The sequence below is a fragment of the Pavona decussata genome, unplaced genomic scaffold (genome assembly GCF_977016875.1).
Source record: "Pavona decussata unplaced genomic scaffold, jaPavDecu1.1 SCAFFOLD_188, whole genome shotgun sequence".
Taxonomy (NCBI): domain Eukaryota; kingdom Metazoa; phylum Cnidaria; class Anthozoa; order Scleractinia; family Agariciidae; genus Pavona; species Pavona decussata.
This window is the reverse complement of record NW_028145597.1, coordinates 427,501-439,722: the sequence shown is the minus strand read 5'-3', so window position 1 is coordinate 439,722 and position 12,222 is coordinate 427,501. Positions and strand designations below refer to the sequence as shown.

General features: G+C 38.6%; 1 protein-coding gene across 1 annotated transcript; it reads left to right on the top strand.

Moving 5' to 3' along the window:
- The first annotated feature begins 899 nt into the window (after positions 1 to 899).
- Positions 900 to 11,928, top strand: LOC146462435 (type 2 phosphatidylinositol 4,5-bisphosphate 4-phosphatase-like). Its single transcript, XM_085085646.1, has 7 exons — positions 900 to 1,063; positions 2,746 to 2,930; positions 4,173 to 4,279; positions 7,161 to 7,275; positions 9,245 to 9,291; positions 9,839 to 9,963; positions 10,320 to 11,928. Exons 1-7 carry the CDS (start codon positions 931 to 933, stop codon positions 10,424 to 10,426), a joined length of 819 nt encoding a protein of 272 aa, XP_084941772.1. The 5' UTR covers positions 900 to 930; the 3' UTR covers positions 10,427 to 11,928.
- The last annotated feature ends 294 nt before the right edge of the window (positions 11,929 to 12,222 follow it).

Here is a 12,222-nt window from a genome sequence, read left to right as displayed (position 1 = left end):
CGTCTTGTGTGCAGTTCATGTTTCAGGCTGACTCCAGCTTCTGAAAGACGAACAGGTTATTCTGAGGTAAATTCGTTCCGATTTCCTTGTAGAGCCTTCTCCTTAAATAACTGGGAGATATCTTAATCCTTTTGCTTCAGCGCATACGTTCTGCGTATCTCGAGAAGCCATTTAGAATTGTGAGTGCTAAATTATCTCTAAAATGTGCGTGGTTAACTCCAATTTCTTTTTGGATTCAAAGTAATAACTATTGTTAAGATCTGCAGTTTCCTGCATCATCCGAACAGCCCCAAAATACCCATGCATTAGGACAGGATGCACCGTCGTCCTTAATGGAGCTGAAGGGCTCCGCCCCACCAGCCCAGATGGTCCGCGCACTCGTCCTGCCAGTTTCCTACGTAGCCTGGAATGTCAATATTTAAAAAACGCAGAATTTGAGATCTAAATGCCTCATTTCAGAGATCGCATTTGGGATAATTTCTCCGAGCAATTTGTGTAACTAATGACCGTTAATGACCAAGAACAACAAATAAACCGTCAAAACAGCTCCACGATAACTTTCCTCCTAAAATAAATATGATAGAAGGCGGCGACCACGTTGCCAGTGTCGTCAGGAGGGGTAACCTGCGATCACGCGTTCATTTTTCTTTTTCAGACTTTCGCGCTCCCCCGAAAAAAAAGAACGCCTGTTCGCAGGTTATCTCGAGGGAGGAAGAGAGAGCACCTGTCAACGTAGCCACCCTAGCGAGGGAGGCTACTGCGAACGAGGTCTGAAAAGCCTGCGAACGTAGACGTATTTCCGGCTGTCGCTTCTCTCCGGCCGGAAATGCGAATGGATGGCGCGTGACTTTTGTTTCATCGCGATGACGTCATGTATTTTGAGCTCCTGTCACATGACTTGCGCAAGTCGAGTGATGCGAGAAACACAAAATGGCAGACATTGGGGGAAATGATACGAATCCATCTGCTCCTGTGGAACCAGATTCAAGCGAAACTGCGCCGTTATTACAGGAACAAGGAAATGAAAATGTGCACGTAGGTCCTCCTCCACCCTTCATAGCAAGTAAGTGAAATTAACAGCCAAGATGAGTTGAAATTCGCTTCCTTTTTGACGCGAATTTCATGCACTGTTTACTTTCGAACTGTGTGTCGAAATTTTGGTGGTTTACCGCTTATACTGTCATGTCTCTGTCTTTTCCATTGGTAGTAGTTTTAAGAGAATCAAACGAAGGATCGAACTGACAGGAATACGACTGGTTTTCGTCGTAGACTTATATGCTTAACCTTAATCTTTACTGTTAACGTTGTCGATTCATGCCGGATAATTAAATAAAGCATCAGTATGCATGTATGTGCTCATTAATTGACTTTTCGAAGCTTTCAAGTCCTTCCAAACTCCGACTGGTTTTGGACTAAATCGTTTCTTCGTGGCCCTGAAATCTATGGAATCGACCAAAGAAGGAAGTGCTACGTCTTGCGCACTGTTGTGCCTTGTACTTCACGCGGATAAAAGAATAACTTTTTGTGCTAAAATAGCACAAGCTTGGATGTCGTTATTCTTCCAGAAAATATGGCATGATAAATCAGCCCATATCATATGATGTTTCGTTTTGTTAGCGTATCACTTATAGGTTTTCCGTTTGATAGTTTAATGGTGTATCACTGCATTCATTTTAACGCTGATTAAGCGCGTGTTTTGCTTGATTGCCTCAAAAACTGTTTTCATTTTCACTTTGTATTGTCCGTCTTGTATATCATAGCCCATCCCTACAAGTATTACTAATTGTAATTGCATGGGTCTGCAGTCAAATAAGTTTTGAATTAATTTGTACAATGTATTTTCAAAGTTTACTCTAGGATAATTTGTGAAAACTTTGAAATTATGAGTGAAATTATTCCAAACATGTCCTGTGTAATGTTGTATAGCACATTCTGATTGTGTATTAATTTTACAACATATAGGGCTAAAGCATTCCAACAACATACAGTGGCGGAGAATGACTTATGTACATGTACTGTATATTTTCTGAATGGTACAAACATAAATAGACTTTATTTAATCTGGAATTTAAGTATAAAGAAAATGTTCACTAAACATAAATACCTTCAGTGATGTTTAAACATACAGTAGAATCCTGCTAACTTGAACTTGGTTATCTCGAACTCCCCACTAACTTGAACAAAACCTGATTTTCCTGGATTTGACCCCATTTTTTTCAGTCATTTACTATCAGCTAGCTCGAACTCTGTTAACTCGGACTCCCCTCTAATTTACTTTTCATTGGCTCAAGTTTATGCCTATAGCTCAAACTCTATTGCAAATGACAGTACAGTCGGTAAACAGGTCTAAAAATGTCAGAACATACAGTCATAGCTGATTTACATGTCAAAATCTTTAATATTAATGATGATATGATTTCAATGTATGGAGACATCCTTGATTAGATCTCAGCCATTGTTTTGTTCTTGATATGTTCTTAAAATTTTGGCTAAAATTCTTAACATTCTCATCAAAAGGTTCTTATAAAACAGACTTGATGATGAAAAAACAGGATACTTGAAATTCTACACTATAACCCTGCTAGCTCGAACTATTTTTGTTTCCCTTGGGAGTTTGAGTTAGCGGGCTTCTACAGTATTCTCACCAGTAGCATAAGAAACTTATTGAGAAGCGTTAGGAGAAGGTGGATGTTAACATTTGGGTGTAATTTAAGGTTAATGTTCAAATTTCCTCTGTGTTTGTAGATGCACCCCCTGTTGCACCTGGAACGCCTCCGCCGGCTTACTCGGAAATGCCGCCACCATACACACCACCTACTTCAATGAACACTGAACCATCTGTAATCTGCCGAGTGTGTCAGCAGCTTATCTATATAAGAGGAAGGGAACATCAGCGTGTGGTCAAATGTGCTAACTGCCAAGAGGCCACGGTAAGTTTGCTTCAAATTTTATTATTACATGTACATCCATCACCAAATTTAACCAGCTAACCATATTGTGTACTGAACAAATTTTACATTGGTGTTTTTTAACTGGAAAAAGTAAAAGGAATACCATAAAATAATAGACGTATGTCATGTTTTGGGAGATCTATGTAAAATGTAATATGACACATCTGGGGTAAATCAAGTCATTGGTTGATAAACCAATACAGTCAACTCTCACCTTGCGGACACTTGGCTGTTTTGGACAGCAACTAAATCCCCAGCAAAAATAAATTACAGACGTTTGACTGAAATAAATTCCTGCTATTGCAGATTCTCGCCATAAGGACACTAAAGGCCTGTTTAAACGGCTTCAACATAAATTTTGACCAACATTCGTTCAACAAAAGTTGAACAGATGTTGGGCAAATCGGCTGGACAAATGTTGAACCGAGTGTTCAACGCCATTCAACATTTTTAGGAGAGCAAAGGAAATGTTGAATCGATCTTGAATGACAGTTTAAACCAATGAATGGAATAATAACATAGTCAGGAATAAGGACAAATTTATTTCGACCAGTTGAGTGCAGACCTGAGAAGGATCCACTGACTGAACAACCTGAGTGGAAGTATTGATCTAATTATCAAGTAAACTGTGTATCAGTGGAAGCTGGTATCAAGTCTCAGGTTATTGAACCATAAATTACAGTCAACTCCCTTTATTGCGGACACCCTCGGGACCGCAAGTTAGGGCTCATTTAAATGGTTTCAACATTTCCTTCAACATTGTTGAAAGTGTAAAACATGTTGAAAGCATGTTGAATCAAATTTAAACTGATTTTTCAGAAGTGGTCATGTCAAAATTAGAAGCAATTTGTTTACTGCAGACATTTTTGTAATCCCCACATGCGCTTTGGAAAGTTTGGCATACACCTTTGTTAATTTTATCATTAACAATGTTTTGTTGAGAAATTTTGTTTTGGAGCTGGGAAACTTTATTTCAAAATTTACTTGTAATAGTGACATTTAATTGTGTTCATCCTACATGTAGACCAAATATAAGTTGTTTTGCCGAACCGTTGTGGAAAAAAAAATTTTGTTGTGAGTGGATTAATCAACAACCATAGGGTAGCAACAATGTGTAGTCTACTGATTAATGCTGGCCAAAATAATTGCTAAGTTGAGTGATTACTGTTGGCGTTTTAACTGATAACTAATTAAAAATGTTCCTTTTTTTAACACTCACAGCCGATCAAACCACCTCCAGCTGGCAAGAAATACATTCGGTGTCCATGTAATGCTCTACTGACATGCAAAGTATCCTCTGTCAGAATATCTTGCCCAAGAGTAAACTGGTGAGTTATGTTGTTAACTATGCAGTGAATTATGATAAAACAGTTAAATTCCAGTTGAGTGTAGAAAGAATTTCATGTTTGCTTTCATGTATACAGCTGTTTCAACAAAGGTTGTCCTAAAAAAGTGTAAAAGCAAATGCGACAATGCCAAAAGGTAGTCTGAGAAATACCCAATAAATTTCAATAAAAGCTCTGAATCCATATTGCCCACCATCTCAAGTCTTTGCTGTACAGTCAAGGCATTATGGATTCTGAGCTTTTATTGAAATTTATTGGATATTTCCCAGGCTACCTTTTGGCATTGTCGCGTACACTTCTACACTTTTTCTTTTCACAACGTTTGCCGAAACAGCTGTATTTGTCTCCAAACAAAGCAGCCAGAATTTGAAGTAGCCTGTTGTTTTGGTCACTTGCTAGCAGTTAATTAGAGCCATTCCAATCCATTGAGTCTTTGAGACGTTGGGATTAACCCATAACGCACCGTGCCAGCCAAAACTGGCCGTGATTTCGGGCACATCCACGCGCACTACGCGCTTGGAGCCTACCTCCCCTAGAAGGGAATTTTTTGTTCCCTATTGTTCTCATTGTCTTCAGAAAGGACTGACCAATCAGAATTCACTTACTGCGTATATATTTTTAGGTCTTAGGGGGGCCTAGACAAAAGAGCTTTTTGTCTATAGATAGCCGTGTCATATTTCAATTTTTGATGCCTCGTGGGCCACGTGGCTAAATTTTTAGTCGCCGATTTTCGCGTTTTCCAAAGGAAAACACACCTTTACGAAATGATAAATCGAAAGAAGAACTGCTTAGGAATACTCAACAGTTTCGACAGCGGAAATCCAAGAAATAAAGGCGAAGAAATTGCGCTTCGAGTACGAATTGCTGTTTTATCCAGGCGACAAGCGAGCGGACAGCTCAAATCATTATTCAGGCCACAGACTTTCTGCGAAATTTTAGAGTACTTCTGGGAATTCAACAGCCAAAAAATTACAGGTTTGATTGTGAATTTGTACTGAAATACTATTCTAATTGACCGATTCTTTGTACTCTGAACAGTTTTTGCGAAATATTTGAAAAACGTGCCCCGCACGGGTCAATAAATTCACTTTGAGTTGGACTTGTTGTTCCTTCAAATCGCTTGCGCGTCTCTTGCATTTGTAATAATTATTATATGCGTTTCTTTTTAAGGCGTAAATAAAGACTTTTCGGAATAAATTTTTCATTTAGGAAAGCTTTCTGTGTGTTTTTCTTTCTATTTTCATTGAGAAAACGTGACAACTGTGTAATCTTGCGTAAACAAACACATGCTGTCGAGACGTCACCCATGTGATGCGCGGATCAAATTTCATCGAAATTTCGGAAATTTTTACCTTCAAGTTTGTTTTTTGGAAAATTTTAAATTGGCAACTAGTGTATTTTATTCCACAAGTAGTAATTTTAACTATCTTAGACTAAAGGGGTGTTGTTGTTTTTTTGCCCTGTGCATTGTCGCGTACACTTCTACACTTTTTCTTTTCACAACGTTTGCCGAAACAGCTGTATTTGTCTCCAAACAAAGCAGCCAGAATTTGAAGTAGCCTGTTGTTTTGGTCACTTGCTAGCAGTTAATTAGAGCCATTCCAATCCATTGAGTCTTTGAGACGTTGGGATTAACCCATAACGCACCGTGCCAGCCAAAACTGGCTGTGATTTCGGGCACGTCCATGCGCACTACGCGCTTGGAGCCTACCTCCCCTAGAAGGGAATTTTTTGTTCCCTATTGTTCTCATTGTCTTCAGAAAGGACTGACCAATCAGAATTCACTTACTGCGTATATATTTTTAGGTCTTAGGGGGGCCTAGACAAAAGAGCTTTTTGTCTATAGATAGCCGTGTCATATTTCAATTTTTGATGCCTCGTGGGCCACGTGGCTAAATTTTTAGTCGCCGATTTTCGCGTTTTCCGAAGGAAAACACACCTTTACGAAATGATAAATTGAAAGAAGAACTGCTAAGGAATACTCAACAGTTTCGACAGTGGAAATCCAAGAAATAACGGCGAAGAAATTGCGCTTCGAGTACGAATTGCTGTTTTATCCAGGCGACGAGCGAGCGGACAGCTCAAATCATTATTCAGGCCACAGACTTTCTGCGAAATTTTAGAGTACTTCTGGGAATTCAACAGCCAAAAAATTACAGGTTTGATTGTGAATTTGTACTGAAATACTATTCTAATTGACCGATTCTTTGTACTCTGAACAGTTTTTGCGAAATATTTGAAAAACGTGCCCCGCACGGGTCAATAAATTCACTTTGAGTTGGACTTGTTGTTCCTTCAAATCGCTTGCGCGTCTCTCGCATTTGTAATAATTATTATATGCGTTTCTTTTTAAGGCGTAAATAAAGACTTTTCGGAATAAATTTTTCATTTAGGAAAGCTTTCTGTGTGTTTTTCTTTCTATTTTCATTGAGAAAACGTGACAACTGTGTAATCTTGCGTAAACAAACACATGCTGTCGAGACGTCACCCATGTGATGCGCGGATCAAATTTCATCGAAATTTCGGAAATTTTTACCTTCAAGTTTGTTTTTTGGAAAATTTTTAATTGGCAACTAGTGTATTTTATTCCACAAGTAGTAATTTTAACTATCTTAGACTAAAGGGGTGTTGTTTTTTTTTTGCCCTGTAAGTTATGTATTTTTACTGCACTTGGGGTAGGAAATAACCACTTTGCCAATTTTGCTGAATTTTGGAAAACGTCTGGAAACGGCTGGTGCATAATGGGTTGATACCCTAAATGACAGTTGGTAATGACATTGAACAGTAGTTTGTTTCAGGGGTCTGTTCTCCTTTATTTTAGCTTATAAATTATTCAAATATTCCTCCCTTTTCTTAATTTCAGCAAGCGGATAATTAATCTTGCTCCAAGTCCAGCCGTCCCTCCAACGGCAACTGTACCTGCTATGCACAGAGCTCAGTTCAGAGTGACTTGTGGCCACTGCAATGAGATCTTTGTGGTACGTTTACACATACATGTATTTTTGTGGTTTCAGGTTTTTGTGGTGTTGTGTAAGTAAGTAAGTAAGTAAGTAAGTAAGTCCATTTTCCGTAAAGGTTCGGAATGCTGACGGTTTACCATGACAGGTTACGAGATCTGAGTTGGCTTTATTCGTACGGAAGATTCAAAATGGCTGCCAGGTCTCTCATGCTCACGAAGGGGGCGGTTTTTGGTTCTTGGAAGGAAAACAATACTGTAAATCAAAAGAACAACTTCTAAGGAACACTCGGCTGCTTAAGAAGTCAGTGAGTTCATAGCGAAAAAATTCCTGTTTGAGATTGTGTGAAGTCGAAAACATGTGCAATCGCAAAGTGAGCCCATTTTCGTCAAGGTTCGGAATGCCGAAAGCTCACCACGACAGGTTACGAGATTTCAGTTGGCTTTATTTGTACGATCCTTGTATTCAATTCAAAATCGCTGCCGGATCTCTGACGCGTGGACTTTCAATGTGGCAGTTTGTGGTTCTTGGAAGGAAAACACAGGTTTTCAATACTATAAATCACAAGAACAACTTCTAAGGAACACTTGGCTGCTTAAAAAGAGGAAATCAGTGAGTTCATAGCGAAATGGGAAATGTATGGAAAGTTCAAAACACGACTGGACGCTTTCTGGCACAGCTACATCCCTCCAATTTTTTTCTTAAACTCCTTTTCCTAGTGGCAAAAGTTTCCAATTCATGAATTTTTCAGAAGTGATGTTTTATGAGAATTATTTGAAATCGGATTTCCATACAAACACTGTTATTTCAAGCCTGTTTGCCTATTCATCAATATGGCGTCCAAAACCGTGATAAGACCTATTGTGCTTTACAATAGTGACTCGCAATTCGCTTTGATCGCTTCATGTAGCTTTACTCGGGGCGAAAATTGTAAGAATTTCCTTTTTAGGCTTGAACACAGGTCTGTCTGAATAAATTTTTCAATTAAAAAAGCTTATTGTTTGTTTATCTGTGTGTCTTGATTCACGGAATTACTTGTGACCATGCGATCTTATGTAAACAGCGATGTAAACCACGAGAGATCCCCCTGTCCCCTGTGTATTAAAGTGTAAACAAACGATCAAATTACGCTGCATGACTGGAACTGTTCATTAACTCCTCTGAATTTTATATAACGTTGCTTTTATACTGCAACTAGACTGCAATATTCTACAAAAATAAGGCAGTAGCCACATGCAGTCATAGACTGCCTTTTATCATTTATTGATCTTTGAAGAGATTCCCTTTCATTTTCTTACAATAACCTTTTTTAGGGTCACTCGAACACAGACAATAACTTTTCTTTATGGTAGCTGAAACCACATGCACTCCTTCGAGTGCCTGTTTTTTAAAGTGCTACTATGACGAAAATTCATAGTCAGTGAATCCTTTTCGGCCTTTTTCAATGTCAATTCAGTCAATATGCACATGTCTGTAATAATACAACGCATTTGTATTTAGAACAATGGAAGCGAGATAGGTTGGGAAATGGCCAGCCAAAAAATGCTAAAGATCTGTCCGCCATTATTTGGTTCGCATTTAGAAAAAGCCTGCGATACTTTATAAGCGGTCTTCATGCAAGAATTGGCTCGTGACATCATATGCGCATCAGTTCATGGAGTTTGACAGTCAAGTTAATCAATCAAGAAGTGAATTTAAGATGTGGTTGTCGTTGTCTTCTTCTTCCAGTTCTTCTGGAAGAGAAACATAGGAAAATTAGCCAAGTTGGTTTTGGGCGTTACGCATGTGACGTCACATCCCAGGCATTTCAGCTAGACCCAACCATTTTCCTTGCTACTGGCCATTTGCGAATCAAGTAATGGCTGCCAGAGTTTTTGCCATTCCTGTAACTTGTCGTTGCCACTTAGGAGAAAGAAATAGAAAACCCCTTACATCAGGACATGATCTTCTTTGCCACATTTGTTTAATAATGTCCACATCTTTTCCCCAGTTTCACACCACGAGCCACCTGGCCAGATGTCCTCACTGCAGAAGAATGTGAGTATAGATTGTAACGTAAGACACCAACATTATACACTACCATAGCTGACCATAGCTTGATGAATGACTATCTCCACATACTACACGTGATTCCATTTTGTACGAGAGGCTTCCCCTTGCAGTCCTCCCCTTTCACCTATGCAAAACACTCTAAATTAATGACAAAGAGATTCCTTATATATTTTTTTTATTGTTGTAAAATATTATTATTTTTACAATGCAGTAAACAAAACCAAAACTTACATTATTTACAGTAGACGGGTACAATACATTACTTACATTACATTACAGTCCTTGCATTACTTTCGTTATTTACAATACAATCTCACAAATGAAAAAAAAAAGCACCATACATTACTTTGTATTATGCTGCTTTTTAGTTATCTCTAAAAACTGCGTGGTTATCCCCAATTTTCTTTTTGGATTTCAAAAGCCGCTACTAGGATCTGTTTTGCCCGCATAGTGACTACGCAAAAATACTTCGCTATTAGTAGGCACCGTCCTTAATGGACCTGTCCTTAACTTCTTTGTCCATTCATTTCAGATCCTCCGTGGAGCCTCATTTTGCAAAGACACGTGCCATGATATTTGCCATCATTGGGTTCATCTTCCTGGCGGCAGGCATAGGAGTGACTGTTGGAACACTAGACCTTGCCAAAAATTCTGGAGGTAAGGGAAGCTACCCACAAAAATTACAAAAAATGAGTGTTTACAACTGTAGGAGTGTCAACAACTTTGTAATATTCTGTAAAAGAAAAAAAAATATAATTTGTTTACCCACGAAGCACCAAAGAGCTCTCTAGGAACTCGTTCAAAGGTGTCCATGTGTTCCAGGTTGAATTGGAATTTGGAAATGTTGGTTTTTGTGGCGGAAGGAAAACCAAAGCAACTGGAGAAAAACCAGCAGGAGAGAACCAACATGCAACAAACTCAACTGTTCAACCTGCTCAACTCTTCAGCTATGTGTCATTGCACGCCCTTGGGATTATCCTTGATAATAACTATTACTCCTTTGTTCTCTGTAGGTATCTATGTGGTGTGGATTGGTGCATTTGTAGCCGGTATTCTCAACTTGATAAGAAGCTGCTACTATTGTACAATGACAGTCAGTTCAATTGAAGGAGAACCTTAAGCAATTGGATGTAAACAGCTTTCCTGAAGAGAAACCAAAAGCGTGTCCTTGCATGCAGATTTATACTGTTATAAAAATTATGTAATTGATAAAATGTCAGCTAGACACCACTCTTCTGCACAAAGGCTCAAAGAGGAAAAATTCAATTGAGGTTATGTTCTCTGTAGAAACATTAATTTTTATTCTCGTGGATGTCCTGTTCTTCTCTGTACATTCTTGGAGCCTTTGTGGTGAAGAGACTTCATACACTGCATGTACGTGTAGTTTCTCCTTGCACACTGATTATTGAGGAGAAATGGCTTTTTGCAGTCTAATAAATAGACAGAGCATCCGGATGGAATGTGTGACACAAACTGATATATTTAGCAAACACAGTTTTTAAAGTTCTTAATTTACTGTTTATTCAAAAAGGATTAATTTTGTTTTGAAAAATTTGCCATTAAATAACTGAATAGTATTAATTAAAAACTGGATAATGCAATTCCAGGGATTTGATTGGCTTAGTGGCCATGGTGTATGAGCCATTATACCATGCCTGAGAAATAGTGACCATTAAATTGTCTTCTGGTTGTTCTTGCAAAGTGGAATCAGCAAGATCTAGCAATATTTCTTGATTGTTTTTAACAATTATTCCACTGACGCTAGTTGGATATGAGATGACTACAGCCAACTCGGTGCTACGTACCTCGTCGCCAATCTATCATCTTGTATCCAATGTGCGCTTGTGGAATAGTAATAATATTATTGTTAATTATGCACCGTAGTTCAGCTGAAAGTTATAAAATGCTTTTAGTTCAGAGTTATTGATAATTTTAATTGTCATTATGATAGGTCGTCTTGCAAATGCCTCATGAGTGAACCATTTGTTTAGTCTGTTAAATTTTTACCAACTTTTATGAAATCTTTTCGCTGGAAAGCCAGTTATTGGGTTCTACATTGCAGTTGTCAGTTAAGAAGGGTTGCTACAGTCAGGGAAAAAGTTAAGGGGAAACAGATCTTTTATCAAGGTTAGGGAAAAGTCAGTGAATTTTGCATCAATCAGGGAAATGTTACAGTGCAACGAACTCAACCAGGACACGTTTACAACGGTTGAGTTTGTTGCACTGTAAATTCTACGTTAGTGTCTTGTCTTGTCTTGTCACAAGGTGTGGGAAAGAGTTTCGTTATTGGTAAAGATCATGTCGTTTCAAAAAAAAAATTATGATGGAATTGATTTCTGCCGTTTCATCGCTGGCTTTATTTCCAAAGGATTTGTCTTTGGTGGCCAGTGAAAACTGGTTTGTCGGGAAATTGTTTTTGTCCTCATGAATGGCAACCCTGTTTAAGGCAGCTGGCCTTCTTTGAAATTCCAAGACAATCATGTCTGGTGATAATCTTTGTACCATTAGAGTTAGTGTTGCACTTGGCAATGCTTTCAAGTTTGACTGGCCATCACGCAGTGGCTTTGGAGCACAAGTGAGTTGTTTGCGACTGAACTTCGAATGAAACTGTGCTTAATCTTGGCTAAGTTAATCTTTTTGCCGTGGAAATAAATTTCACTTACTGTAAAATATGTTTCTAAAACAAACTCGCACCTAGTTGATACAATTTGTTCACCGAATGCATTGCCACAGCCCCGGTGTGTTTTCTAACTCTGGGCACGAAAGTTTGCATGGCTATCGATTAACTTTTTCCACGAATCGTGGAGAATTTTGTCACGTGACACACTTAATTTTCGAATTCCATACGGCCGCCATATTTGATCCCGGAAACCGTCTAGCGAAGCCAAAAAATCAAGCGTGTGTCACGTGACAAAA

Coding starts and splice junctions, on each gene's coding strand:
- LOC146462435 (XM_085085646.1), top strand. CDS start 931: ATGGCAGACATTGGGGGAAATGATACGAATCCATCTGCTCCTGTGGAA. Junction 1,064..2,745: donor TCCTCCACCCTTCATAGCAA/GTAAGTGAAATT, acceptor CTGTGTTTGTAG/ATGCACCCCCTGTTGCACCT. Junction 2,931..4,172: donor CTAACTGCCAAGAGGCCACG/GTAAGTTTGCTT, acceptor TAACACTCACAG/CCGATCAAACCACCTCCAGC.